Source organism: Prinia subflava, chromosome 5 (assembly GCF_021018805.1).
Source record: "Prinia subflava isolate CZ2003 ecotype Zambia chromosome 5, Cam_Psub_1.2, whole genome shotgun sequence".
In the NCBI taxonomy this organism is placed as follows: Eukaryota; Metazoa; Chordata; class Aves; order Passeriformes; family Cisticolidae; genus Prinia; species Prinia subflava.
Window position 1 is genome coordinate 10906938 of NC_086251.1, and position 21201 is coordinate 10928138.

Below are 21201 nucleotides of genomic sequence, written 5' to 3' on the forward strand. Positions count from 1 at the left end.
AATGCTGTCTTTCCAGCAACAACACTTTAATTTCCAAAAGGATGAACTGACTTTTGCCACCTTCTCTATGGGCCGTCTTGATGTGTAAACTCTACTAGCTTGTCCCAATGCTACGGTTTGTTAATATAAGCTATTTGCCCAATATCTGCTCCTGCATCCTGAGAAATTCTCATATTCTGTATAATAGGACAGGAAGGGAATAGACAAGCTCAAATGTTTGTGTTCAGCAAAATTGCTACTGCCTTGCCTTGAGAGATCCATTTCATAGTTTCTGGCCATTCCACATGATGTAGGCCTCCATTAGAAGTGTGAGATGCCTAGTGCAGTGAGTTCCAGAATTCCTCAGTTTACTGAGACAACATGGGGCTTTTTCATTTTTTCTATTTATGACTGTTGCTAATATTCACTATGAGATAGGCTTTAAGGTCAGGGAGGTTTTCAGACCTTCCTGAGATGTTTTGAAATTACCTTGGTCTGCAGCCTGTTGAAATACTTGAAGTTTTCCTGCTTGCCATGACATGGAGCTTTGCTCACAGTGCTTGGGTAGCCATGGAGTGAACAACTTTTAAAATGCTGCTTTTATTTCTTAGCTGAATGCAGCACATATACAGAAGTTCCAGTAAAACCATAAATTATTTGTGTTGAACAAAGCTATGGCATTGGATTGTGTTACTTGTATCCTAAGAATTCAGACCAATTTGAAATTTTCTTCCTGTTGTAACTTGGCATGAAATTTAGATTCCAGTGATACTCTGTTGTCTCCAATACTTGAATCATCAAATTATTTCAACAGATGTGAATTGTTTGTTAGATATGATTGTACTTAATCATACTTGATTCTTTATTTTTTGATAATCAGCTCAACAATCTAACACAACTAGATGAAGTTATTTAAGCATCATGAGCATCAATTTGGTGCATAGCGATGTATTCAATATTCTGAGGGTGCTTAGATCAGAGATGTATTCAGGCCTTTTTTGTGTGTGTTTTTCAGCTTGCTGGAAAACAGTTCTGTATGATCATCTGGTTATCAGTGATGCAATAACATTTGGTTTTTTCTTACAGGAACCATGTTATTTCTCCAGCCTGTCAAAACTGCAGTTCCTTGTGAAATGGTAAGCCAGACGCAGAAGCTCCACCAGTGAAAGGGGGAAATTTCAAATCCCTTGCACCTCACCTCTGCCTCTCCCTCTTGGTTTGTGGCTGTCTATTTCTGTCACTTGCCTGGATTTGGCCTCAGCAGTTGTCTGATACATCCCTGAGCTTTAGCTTGCTGAGACCACAAGTTGTTTGGCCAAATATTTTTCTGCCACTTTAGTAAGGGGTTTTGGGTCAGTAAAGGGTCCAATGAGCAAGAGGGAGGGAGAAGTATGTGCTTCTGAGAGATAGGAGAGATGCAGCCTGTTTGTCAGAGAAATTACAGATTTGGGTGCCTGTCAGTCTGCAGCCCAAGCACCAAACATCCCATCTTAAAATTTTCAAATATGATCATTTTAGGCATCTTTTTAGGACTGTTAATGATAGCATTGAGATATATCCTTCCTCACAGCACTCGTTTTTGGTGATGTCTAGGTGCTCATATGGTTGTATAGATCTGATGACCTTTTTCTGTCATTCAGCTACTGAAATTCAATTTTTTATGGCAAGTGATTTGCCTCAGATGTCACAATTTACTTTCTTAATTAAGACAAAGCATTTTTAATAGTTTCTTATTTTTCAACTTGCCTAGCCAGTTAAAAATACATTTCTTGTTAAACTCACCTGAAGAATCTTCACATGAATGATTAATATAGCAGCCCAATTTACAATAGTTTTCAAACTTTTGTATCTCATGTTAGTATCAGTAATGCTACTGCTTAGCCACAGCAAAATTACTCGAAGTTTTTTATAAAATTAGCAACTGCTGATCAGCTGTTATCTCCTTGGCTGATGAAATTTGAAGGTAATGAAAAGCTTTGGAAATGCAAATGTTTGTTGCTGATCCTGATTTAAGATTTAGCTAAAAGAGGGGGATTAGGGTGGCCCAGCATAAGGAATGAAGGGGGACTGTGTGTTCCTGGGATTTGGAACCCAAATAGAAGGCTGACAAAGAATGTAGTAGCAAACAAGACAGGAATATATATAGATATGTAATCTGACCTATTTATGACAGATATTGTAGACTCACTGAAGAATTAACTGATAGAGAAGGCAAAGGACACCGTTTTCCTAGCAGAGGTGTATGAAAACCAAGTCTTTAGAGCTTTGAATCAGAAACAAGATAGTAATTGAGGACTGAAACGGGGTTTTGCAATTTAATGGAAGTATGGATGACAAATTTTGATTTGGCTGTTTGAAAATGTTGATGCCTTTTTCTGATGTGTTGGGATTGTCACCTGCAGATGTGGTTAGTGGTTGCTGTGTATTGGACGGGTACGTGTGCAAAAACGTTAAGGAAAAAAGAACAACTGCGAAGAGTCCCTATAGATTAGCATACACATGTCAGTGATCGCCCTGGAAACGCCGTGCGCCAGGCATGCAGTCCTGGGCCGGGATGCCTCCGTCAGATCCCGTGTGCTGGGACGACTCAGCTCACGAGTCCACAGCCCGTTCTGACCCCGTCTTTCCGCGGTGTCTCCCCAGGCTCCGGCTCGGCCCTGGCGCTCCGGAGGCGGCGGGCGGGGCGGGAGCGCGGCGGGGCGGGAGCGCGGCGGGGCGGGAGCGCGGCGGGGCGGGAGCGCGGCGGGGCGGGCCCGGCGCGCAGGGACGCGGGGGCGGGCGGCCATGGCTGCCATGGCGGTCATGGCTGCCGGGAGCCGCCCGTGCCGGTAACCGCCGCGGGCCCGCCGCGGGCCGCCGCCATGAGCGGAGGCGCCCGGCGCCCCGGGACCGGCGGAGCCAGGCGTCTCAGTTCGCCGCCCACTGAGGGCGAGGACCCCCTTAGCACCCCCAGAGGCTCGGCGCTGTCTCTCGCGTCCCGCTCCAGCTCACCGGGCTGTGAGGAGGAGGAACGGGTGGCGGCCTCCCGCAGCCCGCCGGGCGATAGGTAATCCCTGCGGCAGGGATCGGGCTGGAGCAGGGCTCCGGGCCGCTCTTGGTTGGCCAGCTGGGCCCCTGCACTGGCTTCCCTCCGCTGGAGACCTTGGGGACAGATTATTTTACATAAATGTAGGCTTGTTTGCATAGATAAGCACTTTGTTCCTTTTTAGTGTCTTGGAAGGTGTTCTCAGTGGTAATACTCAGAAGAGTATTTTTATGGCCTCATAAATTGTCTATAAGCAGTTGACCTGAGCCTGATAAAAAGCTACAATCTTCCCTGCCTTAATTTAAAAGTGCTTGCGGACTAAAGGGCTGTTTTGCATAGTGTGTATAGCTGGGTCCAAAGTCAGTTGTGTATGTATGCATTGCACAGCCCCTGCTCCGGTGGCTTAATCTTATTCCATTTTAATTATATGTGAACAGAATATGCATTCGTTTTACTTGGGATCTCTCCGGCTTGACAGGAGAATAAGTAATTCTTACTCTTCCCTTTAAAACAGAAGGAGGAAGAGCAGGGAGAGCTTGTGCTATTCTGGAATACAACTTCATGATGGAAACTTCACAGGCTTGTGCGTTAACTGGTGATGAATGTAACCAGCAAGGCTGAACTGAGCTAAAAGTGCTGGTGGAGTAAAGGAAGGACAGCAGAGCTTCATGGGGATGCAGGTTTCCACGTGGTTCTCAAATTTGCATGGAGAGCAGTAAAAAAATATGGACCACACTGAACTTTACTTAAAAGCATTTCTCTGAAAGTCCAGGGAAAGAGTGTTCAAGTGTTGTCAGAAGCTTCAGAGTGAAGAGATCAGCCAGTTTATGGTCCCTTGTCTTTCAGTTTTTCTGTTATCTCTCCATGTACTGCTTCCCAATCAGCAATTTTGTTCATGCACCTTGAAGTTCTGTTGCAGTTTGTTCAAGCTACAACATGTCTTTGCAGCTTCAGAGGCTATTTGAAACAGCTCTCAACTCTTGGGCCTGTTGCTGCAGTGTTCTCTGGCAGCAGTATGATGCAGCTGAAGACAACATCTTGAAGGGCCGGAGTTGGCTGTCTTGTTAAACCATAGGCAAAATAGATGCTTCACAGATGCAGACACTGCTTCTGAGTAACACTGCTGCTATGTTGTACTAAGTGCCTACCTAGTGTCCGTATGGCAGCTTCTTGTATAGCTGCCAAGATCTCAGAAGTGTAATAATAAAAACCACTTCTTACATAGCCCCCGTGTACGCATGCACTCTGAATCTTGTTGTTGTTGTTGTTGTCATCCTCTTAAAACTACACAAAAATTAACTCAGTGTGGGAAATGCAATATTTGCAAAAGAGAAAGGGTAAAAACAAGGCCTTGTTAATAGTGTTAGGCATTTTCATACTTTTGTTGTGAATCCAGTGATATGTTTAATGGTGTGACCTTAGTCACATACGGCAAATAATAATCACTGTTTTCTGTTAATCAGACTTCAGGTCTAATACCAAATGTGTCTAGTTTGATTTAAGATACCGATTTCAAAATAAATGTGCACTTAAGAATAAATAATCTTTAGTTATTACCTCTAAAATAAAGAAATCTATTATTTTAATTATTTTGAAGAAGTTTGTAACTGCTAGAATTTCAGAAAATGGTCCTGTGAAATTCAGAGTCTGTGTGGTTTAAAATGCATGGTTGGTGTGCCAGGGGGAGTGTGACTGGTGGCTGCAATGCACACCAAGAAAGACTGGGTGGGTTCTGGTGCTATTGGAGAACTTCAGACACAGTATTGGAGAAGTGTTTCTCCTAACAGGTCTTAATACTGAGCTTGTGTTTTCCTCTGTTTAAGCTTCATTTTCTGTTATTTCTTACTTGTCTACAGTAAGTTTTTAATCTAGTACTGTGAATAACTTTTTTGTGAAGTTGACGGCTTGAATTTTGTGAGTACTAATAGAAGAAAATACATAATAAAATTATTTTTCCTTATTTATTCATTCTCCTATTACTTTTTCTAAGGTTGGTTTAATTTGTCAGTCGTATTCCACTAGGTGTCATAATGCAAATCACACAAAGCAAAAGAATGTATTGAGGAAGTACCCCTGCCCAAAATGTCAAGTCTGTACAAAGTTTGGGGTTTTTTCCTGAATGTGACTGTATAATACTTTTATCCTTTAATAAATTTTCAGAGACTTACTTTCTTACAAAATGTGTTATTAGGCATTCTTAAGTGATATCTTTTATATGTATGTGTTTAAAAGCTATCTCTGTTAAATTTTTGGTCTTTATTAATGCTGTAGCATAAAAGCCCTAGGGTGCAGCAGAATGTGTTGGACTGTGCTGGGCTTTTGAGTGTTTGGTCTGTGCTGCTTCTGCCCTTGCACTGTCTGTGTGTCATGGTCTTCCCTGTCAGTTCTGTTGTTCTGCGTTTCACGCTGTCAAACTGGGTTTTTCTGGGGAAATAAATGTGTTTTAGGTAATTTCAGTGTAAATCAGTTACCCTGACTTGACCAGTTAACAGTCCTGTTAGTGCAAACACTTACAGGTAAAACAATAGGGAGAGTAGGACAAAACTCCACAGCACTGATGTTGTCCCCAAACGCTTTCTACAACAGAAATGTATTCTAAAGATGACTGGGACAGAAAATGTTGTGCAGTTGAGTACTGCTGTGTCCCATTAATATGTTGTACTTTTGTATTGATAAAATCTAGATACCTTACATTTAAAAAATAGATTTCTGGAGCATTGGCATAATGTGCTTGTTGGATGCTTCTTCTGTAGCTTAGATTTAGCAAACAGAATTCTTCACTGTAGTGAAGTATATGTGTATATAGGTATTTCCAGAGCCTGTACATCCATATGAAATAGTAAACTGAAGTCCAGTTTCACAGCTTTATTCTCAAGAAAAAATCCTGTGGCAGATAGAAGAAATCTTTTAAAGAAATCTCTTGGCATGTTTTCAAATTTTGCTGACTTGGACCCTAATATACTATGTTACTTAAGAAATAGTACATGTATATTATAAAAGATATTTCTGACCTGGGGCTAGGATTGCTGCGTTATTCATGAGTCAGGAAGTTATGAGTGACTTACATAAGATATCCTATTAAATGTCCAATAGAACCTTGTATAATACCATCAAGTATTGTATGCTAGCTGTATTTCTTAAGCACATTTCCTGTGGAAGTGTTTTAAGATGGAAAACTTATTGCATTGAATGGATGGATTTGTAAAGAATGGATTCTTAATGCTGAGGTTGCTTGATACCAAGAATCCACTTTTATAAGATTTGAACAAAGAAAATAACATTCTTGCTTTTGCTTTGCTTTTGCTGAAGACCACTTGATACATGGGCTTCTTGTGACCAAGGATAGGATGTTCATGTTAAATCTGTTTTTCCTTGGCTTCCAGATGTGAGAAGGAAAGTGATACTTTAATGTTACAGGTATTAGTTTTGTTAGTTCCTAAAAGGTAAAGTTTAAATCTGTTCCACAGTTTAGAATCACTAACAAGCAAGAACTTAGTAAGTAAAATGTAGAATGTGAGTGGGATGGTCAAAAGTTCATTAAAATGCCATTTATCCATTAGGGAGATTACTATGCAAATAGAAGAATTATGTTGGTGTCACATTATGCCATACAAGAAAGACAGTAACACTGTTTAACTTTTCAGTCAAGTACCTTATAGATAATACTCTCTTATGCTTCTTGTTTTTAATTCAGGAAGGCTGAACACCCAGAAACAGCAGGGGCGAGAAAAATGTCGCCTTTGAAAGGTAACCTTTCACCATGGGAAGAATGGTTCATTGGCAAAGAAAAGGAGCTGCGTGCCCGCTTACAAGCTAGAGCTGCAGAGGTGATTACAGCCAGTTATTTTGATCTAAGTCTAATAGAAGGTAGCAAACACAGGATTTTATTTTCCTTGATTGTAGAAACATGAGTAGTTGTTTTTTCCTTTTTTTTTTTTTTTTTTTTTTTTTAGTGTCTTAGGCCTCCATAGTGTTTGTGTTTTTCAGTGGTGGTGTGATTCATGTTATGTGCATTTTCTTTTGCTAAATGTTATGCTTCATTGAACTGGTGCTGTATAATATTTTGTTTATCCAACTGTGAGGTAATGGTTCGATGGTAGAAGATTAAAACATTCGTATAATTACTTCCTTGATTTTCATCATGGGTATATACGCCTGCCTGTAGGTTGTAGAACAAAATGGGGTGTGTGCTGATTGTAAGTATGCCAAGCTACTTGGCTAGTTTTGAGGCACAGTGTTGTTACCCACTTGGCACGTAATTTTACAGTTTGGTGTCCTTTCTCAGGATAGGGATCCCTGTTACAACATTTTTTTCCCTCATTCTGTCTTTTGTCCCCTTGCAGATGAACAGTTCTTGAAAACCAGGGCTGGGACACAATTAAGTGAGAGCATTCTTATCTTTTCTTGATTACTCTGTAGTTGCAGTTGGTTAAATTATACTGCTGCTGAAAATCAAATGGGAAGTATTGGGTAGTGACTAGAACAATCATTTCAAAATCAGATAATTTCTCACTTTAGTTACTGATTAACTATTTGACCTTGAATGTTTTCCTAGCCTTTCTGTGATTATCTGTAAAGGGAATATAGCATACAACTGTTTTATGTGGGCTACCTCATAAAACATCTACCACTGGAAGTTCAGGAACAGAATTTTACAGGTCAGCAGCACACCAGAGTAGTTTGTTAAACTTGAGGAATATGCTTTGATCCGTTAATCCACATCCACCAAATGTTTCATGACTTCCCATATATATTCTGGATTGGTAATGTCAATATAAGCTAGCAGATGTTTCTCAGTTAAGTATTAAGAACAGTCATAGATCAAGCATTAATTAAAACCATGTAGAAAATAGTCATATAGATAAATATTTTTAGTTTGTAAGATTCTGAAAACATTAAATGTTAAACTGCAGCAAGACAGTGTGAAAAGCTTATATTTGGAGGAAAAATATAATCAACATTTTTGTAAGATGCCAGAAGAGAACAAAATATGCGATATTTATATTAAAAATTATTGCTACTTTTGCATATTTAAAGTATTTTAAACTGAAATCCTGAGAAACAACTGTAAAGTTGGAGATCTTTTGCTGACATTAGTACCAAGTCTGCCCTGAATGTCAAAAGTGTGGATAAACATTTGGAGTGGAATTAGTTTGGATATTCTGAGGTGTGCTTTACAGTGCCATCAGCTTTTGCAGAAACTGGCATCCCTGCAGTACAGGTGTCTTGGAACTCAAATGAGATGTTATTTGCTGTAACTTTCCCAAAATACACCAACAAGTGTATTTTCAAACCATGTCTGTATTTTGGGTGTTTCAGCTTTCTATAAGCTTCTATTGATGTACTACTAAACAGAAATTCAATGTTGTAAGAAAAGGGGGTTCTGTCTGCAGTGTAGGAGACCATAAAGTCGGTTTCATGGAAATAATTTCATCTGTCTGTGTTTGAAGGTATGAATTTTAATTGAAAACTAGCACTTTGTGTACATGCTACTGTTGGAGAAGTTAGACATCTCAAATTGTCTCCTTAGTTATGTTTTTTCTTTATTAACTTCACTGGAGAGATACAAATGGTTGCATATATACCATATGTCATATAAGTATACTTTGAAATTCCTTCTCTCATCTTCAAAATAAAACTCTGTTTCAAAATTTGCTAGAATCTGCAATAATTTTGGCTTTAGTAAGCTTTAGGTTAAGCCCTAGAGTTCGAGTAGTTGTGGTACTAAAAATCACAGGAAAATAATGTTTCACTTAGCTTTTGATACCTTCCACAGTACAGAGCAGTACACAGTGTAAATTTTAAATACTGTAGGAAAGCACTGCTGCAAATTAAGAGTCTGCTGACTAAAAAAGCATTTCAGTAAACTGAGGAGTGATTTGATACATTTAATTGCTTCCAAAGCCTAATTAAAATATGTATTTCCAATTAATATCCTAAAAATTATACCTTTTTATTGGTTATATTTCATAGTATTTCTGTGTTGACTGCCATTCTTCTTCTCCAAAATCTTAATGAAGGAAAAATACCAAAATCTAACGCTTACATTGTTTTAACTGCAGCACTGTTGCCGATATTGCTGTAAATTGTCATCATTGATTTGAAATGTATACTTTTTCTGTAATTAGGAAATGAATAAACAGCTTGAGAAAATGAAGCAAAATCAAGAAAGTGAAAGAAGAAAAAGGATAGCTGAAGAGAAACACAAGGAATGGGTCGAAAGAAAAAGAGAAGAGGTAAATAATGCTTTGGCTGGAAATATTCTAGTACGTACCATGTATGAGTAAGCCTACATTAAATTTACTCAGTCTGTTTGGACATCCATGTTTTCAGTTTGCTGAGTAAATGGCTGCTTTAACTGAAAATAAAAAAAAAACATGCCAAAGCAGCTAAACATTTTTGAGGCTGATTTTTTTTTCTCTAAGGTACAAAGGGATTTGTTTTTTGAGTATTCAGGTAACTGACAATTGGTGTACATCTTGTGCAGTAGCCTTCTGGTGATTATAGCTAGTGTTTTGGTCTTTAATGTGGCCAAACTTCCCAGGTTCAGTGCCCAAACATTATCGGTTAAGTGTACATCTTGACTGCGTGCAATGTTTTGTACACCAAGTAAAGCCATAAGGACAATTTAGTTAAGTATCACCATGGACAGGCAAAGAGTATTTACCATAGGATATGGTTTAGGAGGGATAAAAGAGGTATAGGGCCAGACTGAGGGAATTCTCAGTAGACCATAGTTAGTAACTGGGAATTCTTCAGTCAGTAATTAGTTTCTGGGTGGGATCAAAAGTTTAAGTTCCCTTGAGGGTGTGCCTGAGTCCAGGGTCAGAAACAGACAGAATCATGATCTCAATGGGGCTCTGTAACAGCTGTGTCACACCAAATGAGCATAGGCACTGCATGGCAGAAATGGGAACACTTGGGAGATCAGGGCATGTTCAGCCCCTGGTAGTTCATGGGCATATGTGCTCATCATCTTATGGTCTGTAACAATGCCAATTGTTTACTGTTCTGTATTTCTGTTTCTGAATAAAATCAGATGAAATTTTACTAAAAATATCACAGCAGCACTAGCTGGGTTGGATGGGCGCACCTCATACATTTGTTTTCATGGTTTTAGAACTCCTTCAGATTCAGCCTTGAACCACTAGAACAACGTATATTTGGACCTAACCTAATTAATCTGAGTCTTATTGCTGGTTGGATAATTGGCAAAAACCCTCTGCAGAACCTTTCTTGCTCTATTAATTTCTTATGATTTATATTACTAATTAAAGTTCACAGGAAAAAGTAGATTTATTATTCAGTACATACAATTCTATTTTCCTGTTCCAAAACGAAATTTAAATTAAATTCTGGGTGTCTGTAACTATTCATTGCCTTGAAAGAGTTGGTCTGCCTTTTAAAATAGTTCCAGTTCAAAAGCAGTTTTCCTTCTGTCTCCTCCTCATTACCCTTACCACCTGTTTGGAAAACACTTCATTTCCTTATAGAAGTATCAAAAGATGCTTCTTGAAGCAAAACTTGGAGTACTTTCTACTGAAATTTGCTTTAAGCACTCACCTTTTTCAAACTCAGTTATTGATTCTAAGCTCTGTGTGTAGAGTGCAGAAAATGCTTTATTTGGCAAGAGGCAATACTTTCAGGGATCTTATCTCTGTAATGTCCACAAGTCTATATCCTTTTCTATTGCTCAATACTGTAGTGATGAAGAAAGTAAGGCACACTTGAGCATACATGAAACTTCTTCCTTCATCTTGAGCATCCAGCACCTGGAGACACTGCTGGAAGAGTCTTTGTACTGTGAATATGAGAGACATTTATATCAGAAGTAAAATGTTTATATATGCATAAAAGAATTCTTATTTTCTGTGTGTCAAGCAGGTATTCTTGCATGGCAGTTTTAGTTGTGATGCTCTAACTGTTAAATGTAGTCCTTTAGGGTGAGGTTAGGAAGCAAAGCTTGAACACTGTTTTTGTTCACTATTTTTTTTGTTATTTAATATAGGTTAAAAATTATATGCTATTACAGTTTTCTTATTTTTCTAATCACTTTACAGAAACTATTTTTGAAAGTAAAGGAATCCTAGCTGTTTAGTATTCTTCTATGAAAATGTCTTGTGGTTCTTAAAGGTTGTAAATGAACTAGAAGTAATGTTTTGAAATATGAGCTGACAAAGAACATTCTAAATCATAAAACATGTTTATACAAATATTTGTTCATGGCAAAATATTTCAGCTCACTAGGAATTAAAAGCTTAATAAAATCAATTTTTAGGCACTATCTTCGACCTAATAATGTCTTTAAAATTTTCAGTAAGGTACTAGATCTCTCCTGGACAAAAAGATTCTTACTTTCCCTCCTAAAGTCGAGCTATTTGTGGGTAAACAATAAATTCCCTATTGGCTTTTAAGCAAGTATCAGTTGAAATATTTTAACTCTAAAATAACTCTAAGCATGCTTTTGATTCCAGAAGAAAAATTAACATAACATGATTTTTTATGTAACTAAAACTATTATTTCTGAGTTACTTTTAGATTTATTGATAAAAATGAAGTGGTTATGGTTAGAAATGCTGAGCAAGTACATTTGGTGTTCAGTTTCTGTTTTATGTGAATTTCTGATCCTGTAATATGAAGTCTCATTCTTATCATTGCCTGTGGGATTGAACATTTTAGTAAGGTACCTGTAATTGTGGAATTACTGATTTAATCAAAGTATTGTCTTTTAAATCAAAGTATGAAAAGCTTTTGAGAAATGCACTGTGAATGCATAAACTGTGAGGAGCCTGTAAACTGCTATGACTTCAATTCTTTAACATTGCCATCACAGTCAGAACCTCTTATGAATTATTGCTGAATAAAATACTAAGGTTAAAGGTCAGGCCTGATGACAACAGTGTTTTGATTGTATTTTTTAAAAAATCAACTCTGATGCAGTGCACTCTACCTTCTACAATCTAATATGGTATCTTCAAATCATATTTAATCCACCTTTACTGATTGCAAAGCTGCTTTATTTTTACAATGTCAATGGAACATGAACTTAGAAATATCTAGAATATTCAATTTATATATATATATTGTGTGTGTACATATAAATATTTATATTATATATTGTTGTGGCTTAGCCCCAGGAGGCAGCTGAAACCCTACATAGCCCCTCACTTGGCTACCAATCTTGGGTTGGTTGGTGTCAGTTGTTCTGGCTGTGCCCCCTCGTAGCTCCTTGTGCACCCCAGACTGTGCACTGGTGGGATGGGGTGAGAAGCAGAAAAGATCTTGAAGTTTTGTAGGCACTGCTTAGTGATAACTTGTTGTGCTATCAACAAACACTGTTTTGTTCACAAATCCAAACACAGCACAACAGCAGCTGCTGTGGAGAACATTAACTCCATCCAAACCAAAACCCACTACATGTGTTAAGCATATGTTTGCAACAGTAACAGAAATCCCCAGAGAAATGCTTGCATCCCAAAATAACTGATTGTGAAATCAAAAGCATGCTTAGAGTAATTCTGAAACTCATTTTGGTAGCATCCTTGTATTTAGTCTTTGCCTGTTATAATTTATGCTGTAATAAAGTGATGCCTAGCAAAGCTGTAAGAGCACAAGTAGTGATGTTACAATTTTCCATTGGAAGAACCAATTATTCTAATACCAATCTAAAATTGACTGTAGCATTTCTAATACTTTCTGCATTGTTGAATAGAGAATAAGGCAGCGGGCTTTTTCTCTTCTTTTTTCCTTAAAAGTAAATATGACCAAGCAGCAATGCAATAATATGGCATTAAAAATAGAATTTGAATGTTCAGCTGTTTTTGTTGTTCTTTTTAACAAGTCCCCTTTACTTACTGAAAAATACAATTTTTATTGGAAACTAGGTACAGGATGGAAAATTCTGTTTGAATGCTTTTTCACTGAAAATTTTATTCTTACCATTTACTGTGCTGTTGGCTGATAGTCTTTATGAGAAGCAAAAAGCAGTAAGAAGTATATGAAAGCCTAGAACCAATACACTGTAATGAGTTACAATGTTCTTGAAGCAGACTTCTGTTTTTGGTGTGCTGATTCCTCCCAGAAGAGACACCTAGATGCCAACTCTTACACCAAAGGCTTTTTGCTTAATGTGTGTTTTATCTTAGCATGGTTAATACAGAGCACAGATTGCTAAACAGCTTGAGCACGACTTTCAAGTTCAAAAACTATGCTTGCTCATGCTCTTTCTTTCATCCAATGAATTGTTCATTATTTTCTGAGGAATGATACCAGTTCCACAGAAGGGGTGGAGAATCCTGCCATCCCAGCCTGCAGCTTGGGGACATGTTAGTTGAAATCTCCTCTGGCAGAAATGTAATGAAATCCAGATCTTCCCTGTTTTAGGTTAATGGTCTTACAGCTGAACTGTTGTTGAGTCAAAGCACTGGCTGCTTATGTGTAGAGCCTGATGTATTATGGTTTTTGCTGACAGTTTAGACTTGAAAGAGATGCTAAGATGTCTACTTTAAGATTGAACCCTTTCAAGAAGTGTGTTTGTGAAGGAAACTTCTAGTAGAAATGCTTTCCAATCATGAGAAGAACTGCATTTAAGAATTAAAATTTTCTGTTTACATACCTAAGTCTGGGCTTAATTTCTTAAGGACTTTTTTTTTTTTTTTTGTGCTTCTTTTACTCTCTGGACCTGAAGATTCTTTACACAAATTTTTTTCTGTGATGTCATGCATGACCAGTGCCATGGTTATAATTTTAGGTTGTACCTGAATCTTAATTAAATTTAGATTTCTGTAAGTAGAATGAACCAATTTCTCATGGTGAGTGTCAGAATGAGTTTTAGACAGAGTTTTGGAAGAGGAATTCAGTGTGACAGGTGAATATGAGTACTCATGTATTGCAGCAGCATTCGTGGAGTCCACATTGTTCTGAAGATCTCAAGAGTTTTCTATGAATCAAATACACTAAAACTTTATGCTTGTCACATCCATTGAGTCCCCACACGAAATGAACACAGTCTGGGAGAAAGATCCAGTAATTCTCCACTTCCCAGACTGCAGTGGGGTGGGGTCTGCACTGATTTTGTGTGAACTTCAGCAGTAAATTGATATAAACCAGCTTGTCAAGAGACATCTGCAGCTCAGACCTTTGTTGACCTCCTTTCTAGCCTCTTGTTGTTTTCACATGGAAATTCTAGAGACATTAAAGTATTCCTGTGGGCTAGGCTTGGTCACTGAGTTGTATTATAGGGCAAAACTGAAAAGGTAATTACAGTTGTTTGAACGACCCAGATTTCCAAGACTGCTAGAAGTGGTTGATGTCTATAATTATTATGAGGATAAACAAGTAAATTTGGATGTGTGTTCTGACGTTGGCAATGTGGGCTTTTCCTATATTTTGCCATCAGTCAGCATTAACTGATGCTAGAATATGCTAGCTAAAGTGTCAGCAAACAGCTGTGAAGTAGAGCACTTATCTGTGAAAAAAAATGGGTTTTTTTTCCACAGATAGGTCACATTCTGCAGACCGTAAGATAGAAAGGATTGCTTTGAGAAGTATCTTAAAAGTATAATCACATCATTAATTTCTGGAAATATTTCTACTCAGTGACAGTCTACATAAAAAATGCAGAACAGAAAGCACCTCTGCACTTTACACATTCCAACCTCTCATTTAGTCATTGATGTGAAAATACAGAAATATATGTTAAAAAATAGTACTGTTCTTCCATTTGGATATAATGCCTCTGTTTCAAAAGCAATTAGGGTTGTTTTTTTTTCCTGCATAGAAAATTATTTAATATTTCTACCTTTTGTCAGGAAGGAAGTGGGATGCTTCTTCAAATTTTAGAATTCTTTGACCATTCCCCACATACATGTAGATCTGATTTTTCTTGAAAAGTTAGTAGAGACTCACTGACACATGCTGCAAACAGAATCACCATCACTGCTTTGTGGGACAGATGTTTCTGTTGGTTCTGGGATTTCCAAGTACTGACCTAACCCAGGCTTCATTAGGTTCTGAGACTTGTTAGAATCACAGCTTGGAGCAGTGAACCTTCAGGGTAGATTTGTATCCTTTCTCCTTAACTATGTGCTTGGGTAGGGTGGCAGGAGAACAAGCCTTTCTTGCAATGAATAAATTGTATGGTTTACAATCAATACCTTAATTTATGTAATACCCACAACCATATTTTAGTTTATGTAAATTTACTAGTGGTTTAGTGAACGGATTGTGACTGTTCTGAACGCAGGATCAAAGAGAATTTTTAAATTCCAATCTAAAACAACATCAAACATAAACAAAAAATTTCTTTCCTCACATATGCATGGAAGGAAAGTAAAAGAAGGAGTGAAGAACATGTACATTAATATACACATTCATAGCATTTTTGATAGACTTTTATAATGAGGATGGGAGAAAAGCTGGGATGTCAGGGTGTAAGAAACTTGACATGCAACAGGTTACTAAAGCAGCTGGGAATGTGGTGTACACTAACTTTATGAAGGAAAATCTGTTCTGATTGTAAGAGAAAGCAGAAAAAATTCTAGACAGTGTAAAGTCTGCAGTTCTGCGGGGAGTCTCCCTGTCTTAAGGGTGTCTCACTGGAAGTAAAACTTAGCAATAGTTGTGGCTTTCATGGTAGTGTGTATGGCATGTTATTGTTTACATAGGACCTAATTTAACTTGCAGTCAGCCTAGATAGTAGCTAAACTCATCTAAGTATTGTGATTTAAAATACATAATGTAAGAAGCTTCCTTGTCTTTCTTTTATAGTATTTAGAAAGATTTTTAGTCTATTTTCTGCTTATAATGTTTTTCCATTATGTAACCATTCCTCTAGGTATGGAAGTAGCCCTTTTTCTTCAGTTTTGTCCTATATTTATTTTCATGTCTTTTATACAATAAGACCCTTAGCTAAAGACTGTAGGTTTGGATGATCCTTAGCTTTGTAACTTAATTTCATGTACGTCAGAGGTAAGTCAGCAAACAACAAAATGTGCAAAATCTTTGTAAGCCGTCTTCTCCCATAGTTTAAATCACTGATTTCACATATATCTCTCATCTTCATTAATGCTTTTTATGTGTCCCAGAGAACCATTGTCTCAAACCTGGAGTTGTTGGCACATTTGGGGAGTATTTAGTAATGAAGAGACAGAGAAACAGCTCTGAATAAAAGGGATTGAGATGAATTTTAGATGAAGAAGGAGGCAAAGCTTAGACAATTGGTTATTTGTTTTTCTTCAGGAAGGTGATGTTTGAATAATTTGCCAAAAATACAATATTTTTTCTTTTAAATATTTTAAAATATAGAAGAGTTTGTTTCATGTTAAGAAAGATCTTGTTTCCATGCTTCATTAGTATAAAAATATTTCAGAATTTCAATTTTTTTAGTTCCCAAAATGAAATGTATTTTTTCATTAGTCTTAGCTGTAAATAGTTTTGTCACGTGTACAGGCCTGACTTTGTGAAGTCATATTAATAAGGTCAATTGTTTTATAATTCTGTGTAGTTTTACATTCCAGAATATGCATTGGAGTGTATTTGTATTTGATCATTTTCCCTACACTACAAAACAGATTAAGCTGATGTTTGCTGGAATGTATTGGAAGTGAAATGGAAAAAGCCCCATCAAATAACAAAAAATTAAGAAAAAAATACCTAGAAAAACAGCTAAAAAGCTAGTTGCAATTGTTTTGTGAAATTGTGTGCATTGTGTACACAAAGAAGTTTTTGTTGTCGAATAAGAATAATTTACAAGGGTATACCAGAACAGTACTGCTGAAAGTATCCTTCTGATTTTAGGTGAAGAAACATCCACCTTGGAGATTTTGGCAGAGAGAGCTAATAAAGCATAGCTTATAAAAGGAGGTGGGTGGGGTGTGGTCGGGGGAAATCCCACAGTGCCTGGTATAGCTGCTAACGTTAAAATTGTAGTCATGCTTCTAGTGTTGGCAAACAGAACAGGATACACTAATTCGAGTAGTTCTACAAACTGGCTACTTTCCTGGCAGGAATGAGGTGAGTGTGTTGCAGAGCAATAGAAGCCAAAGTTTTTATTTTCTGTGTGCTACTTTTTATTGGATTGTTGGTAATTTTAGTATAGGGGGACAAGCACTGAACCAGCAGGTACCCTGTTTAGACCAGACTGAAGGAATTGTGGCAGTCCCCAGCTGCAGTATTATGGCTTCTGCTTCATAATGCATAACTGGATTTTCCATAAGTGCAGTAAACCTGGGAAAAAGGTGGGGGAGGCGTACATGGGGAGACCTCTAGTTTTCTGCCTTTTTGTTCTTTTAGTGGGAAAAATGGTGGTATATAATGGTAAAATGGGAATATATTTCTGGTTTTCTTGAGAATGTGTTTTTCCTACATTTCATTTACTTATTATACGTTGCAGCTGTAGTTCTAGACATTTGATATCCATGCTGCCAACTGTAATAATTCTCAATCAATATAAGTTTCTGCTAAATTACATAATTCCTTTGTTCAATAGGACTGTGCAGGGGAGTGTATAAGTAGATTTCTTAAAAGAAAAACAACATATTTTTTCAACAGCTCTCTTTTATTAAGAGGAAACTGGTCTTAAGTCTTGTGCCTCTCCTCCAAGTCATGTGCACAGTTTGTCTGGTAGATTTTTGCTTCTGCATGTGTATGCAGTTGCTTCAGAGCTAAGTGAATTAAGCAAAAATGGTATCAAATCAGTAGATTCCAGACACTTCATAAAGGTTACAAGAAACAGAAATGAGAACTATTGTTACTCTTCAAATGAAAATACCTCCCTCTCCAGATCAGTAAAAGGCCAGTGGATATGTGGCTTTTTGCTTAGAGAAAGCTCCTCAGAACATTGTTGTTGGATACATACACACTGAAAAGATGTAGAAGTGAATGACACTTTTGGTGTATTCTGTCTTGCAAATCATACAGGCAGCAATTTCACTCTACACTCAGGTTACCATTTTGCCTATCCTGGAATACGTTTTCTCATTTTCCCTTTCATAATTTCAACAGGAGAAATGTGTGGATTGATTTATTGAAGTAGTTCCCATGTGAATAAACTAAAGATTATAAAAAAGAGAATACCACAAAACGTGAACTTTTTTTTCCCTATTAATTTATGCTTATGTTGACCAATCTGCATATCTCAATAACTCTTAGAAGGAGACAGTTTACCTGACTTCCATTTGGAACTGTAGTTTGCTCTAGATTCACTGGCAAGTAAAGCTAACACACCATTGTTGAGAATTGCAACACGTATTTTATTCCCAGAAATATTGAGACGTGGCTGAAGTGTTTAAAAAAAATCTCTGAATAAATAAAACAGAGTAGTAAACCTGAGGATGCCTGAAAGTAAAATCTTTATCATCTTTTTTGACAAGTTTATATGTCTGTCATACCTGGAATCTAGTGATGAATACGTTCTGACTTCAAAGAGCTTACAACATCTTGTATTTTTTCAGGTTTATGATAATTTTATTTGTAATTGTGTAATAAATTTAACTGTATTCCTCAAAAGAATTGCTTGTTGAATAAAAACTTAAGTTTCTTTGATATGTTTCATGTAGGAAAGAAGAGAAAGGAAACAAAAGGTGAGCAAAGAAATGGCAGAAAAAGCCACAAGAGAACTAGAAAAAATGCAGTTACAAGAAAAGGCTGACATAAAGTATAAAGAATGGTTAAAGAAAAAGAGAGCTGAAGAGGCAGAAAAGAAGAAAAAAGAGAAGGTATTAGTGAATTGATCATTTATTTGGATGAAGTTACTTAATCTGTAATTTACTACAGATTAAGATTTGATATATTCAAATCTTACATTGAATATGCTGACATCAAATGGCAGTGTTGTACATGAAGAAAAATCTTTCCAAGAGTTGTAGTATTAGTGCATTAAAGACACAGTAGTAGTATCAGCAAATTAAGATGCACAGTAACACATTTTGTTAATAGCCTTTAACTTTTTCCTCAGGGAAACACTGGAGTAACATGGAGGTTGGGGGTTGGTGGGGTTTTTTTCAGACTTAAACCAAAAAAGTGCATCTTTTCCATTGTTAAGAAGAGGTGCTTGTATTTGAAGAAATATTTGAAATGTATTCAGCAGTCTGTAAATCTGCAAAAAATTACTTACTGTTTTGTGTATATTGTACAGGGCTTTGTCTAGGAGTACCTTATTTTTTTATTTTTAGGAAAAAGAAAAAGAACGGGAGGCTGAACTACAAGAGAAGAGAACAAGATCAGAGAAAATTTTTAAGGAGTGGCTGCAGAATTCCAGAAATAAACCACAACCTGTTTTGAATGGTTATGGTTTCCCACATGGAACATCTACAGGTTTGTACATAGAGTACACAAATATGTAGTGACTTCAGTTTTTGGTTCCTTCCTTCTAATATTTTAATGTACAATGAAAGATATTTAAGATAATCATCTAGTGTTTTGGAACATAGGAATGATTACTTATACTATGGTATAAGTCAGGGAAACAGATTGAGACCTTTTGTGTATTTTTCTTGGTTTTTTTATTTGGGAGGAAAATTACATTATTTGAGATAATGATGTGGCATGCCAAATTATTTTATCTGATTTTTCTTACCAGGCATAGGAATCACTAGAGCAAATCACTGGGTCCTGTGAAGCAAAATAGTTACGTCAGCATCCTTGTAAAGTTAGTTTTCATTTTAGAGAAGTTGTGTGTCACCTTAGCACACCTTAATCCCCCTTCGAAAAGAGGTGGGGATTTGAGACACAAGAGCAATTAGAAGCTGACAGAAGTCCTGTCTGAAAAAGGAGATGGGGCATCAACCTGTATTCTGAGCTAAAATTTCCTTTCTGTTTTGCTTTTCACCTGCATTGCATCTTCTTGGCTTCTGTAATCTTATTCCTTTTTTTGTTTGAAAACATGTTTTTTTTTTCCTATGCAACAAAAATAATTGCTTCTATTTGACTTTGCAACAGAAATAGTTTTGAGACCAAAATTCTGGTCTCTGAATGTTTAAGAAACATGTGAAACATGTAAGCAGGTGAACAACCTTTACTTTTCTGCTTACATTTATTTGTAAAGAGTGATATACCTTGTCATCATGTTTTAGTTGGACCTGCATTACATACTGACAGCTGCAATCATTTATTTAAATGATTTTTGAAAAATACTTGTCAACTCACTTATGTCATTCAGTATAATGTATTACAAACTTTAAAGTGTATCCACTGTGAGGCTGGGTAAAACCCAACCCAACAAGTAGCCAGTTTGTAGGCATTTACAGTTTCTAAGAACACAGAGGAATTAGTATTCAACCTGCTTATTATTTTAAGTAGAAGTGAAGAATATGCCAGTTACTGTTTAAAAAACAAAAAGGTGGAATATTTATTATTTTGGATCACGTAAATTATGTGATGTGCCTGTGCTTTCTCTGAAGACATTGTGTTGTATTTAGTCCAGATAATTACTATAACTGCTTGGAAAGCTTGTAGAATAAATATTCCTTCTTAGTTATGTGTATTTTCTAAATGTTCTAGGGCGTGCTGGTAGAAATTTGTATCCAGTTCCAGCATACTGTAATCCCATTCCTTGGAAACCGGTACATGTGCCTCCCACAAAGGAAGAAGTGTTCTTACCATGAAGAAGAGACCTGTATCTTGCCAGCTACATACATCTTTACCAATGGTGATTTCTAGGCCCAAGAGTAATCTTGGACTGGATTCCAGTGCAGAAAGAAGCTATAGTCTAGAAAAAAATGTTCTTACAATCTTGAGCAAATTGAGCCATAAATAAGAACTTCTATGTAGTTACATGTCCAAAGCAGATTGCTTTGTGCCTTTCTTTTTTTGTTTCCATCTTTGTGAGCAGGTTTATGTTTACTGCTAGTTGAAAAATAAGGCTTTTTATGTTTTTTCTATATTGAATTTTAGTTAAAAAAAAAAAAAGGAAAAAATAAATTGTAATGGGACTGTACCTCAATGTCAATAAAATGTACAGGATTGTTACTTCCTTTCCTTTCTTGTTGTTGAAGGAGTTATTTTGTGTGATTATTCTTTTGGGCGACAGTATTAGCTAGGTTATTTTAAAGATGCTATTTGTAACAAATTTTAAAACAATTCTTGGCTTAATGCAGAAGGAATTCAAGGCCTGCCTGAGTTCCAGGGTTATCATGTCACTGGGATTACAGAGATACAGTGGGATAGCTTATATTGCTGGAGTACTGCAACAAGTGGAT

The 21201-nt window shown here is 36.9% G+C and overlaps 1 protein-coding gene across 1 annotated transcript; it reads left to right on the forward strand.

Annotated features, from left to right (window-relative positions):
- The first annotated feature begins 2732 nt into the window (after positions 1–2732).
- Positions 2733–20971, forward strand: CCDC34 (coiled-coil domain containing 34). The gene is given in 7 exon segments (XM_063397993.1): positions 2733–3025; positions 6699–6831; positions 9133–9240; positions 18562–18720; positions 19177–19318; positions 20504–20590; positions 20593–20971. Coding segments are annotated over 7 exon segments (981 nt in total). The 5' UTR covers positions 2733–2840; the 3' UTR covers positions 20760–20971.
- Positions 20972–21201: the final 230 nt, after the last annotated feature.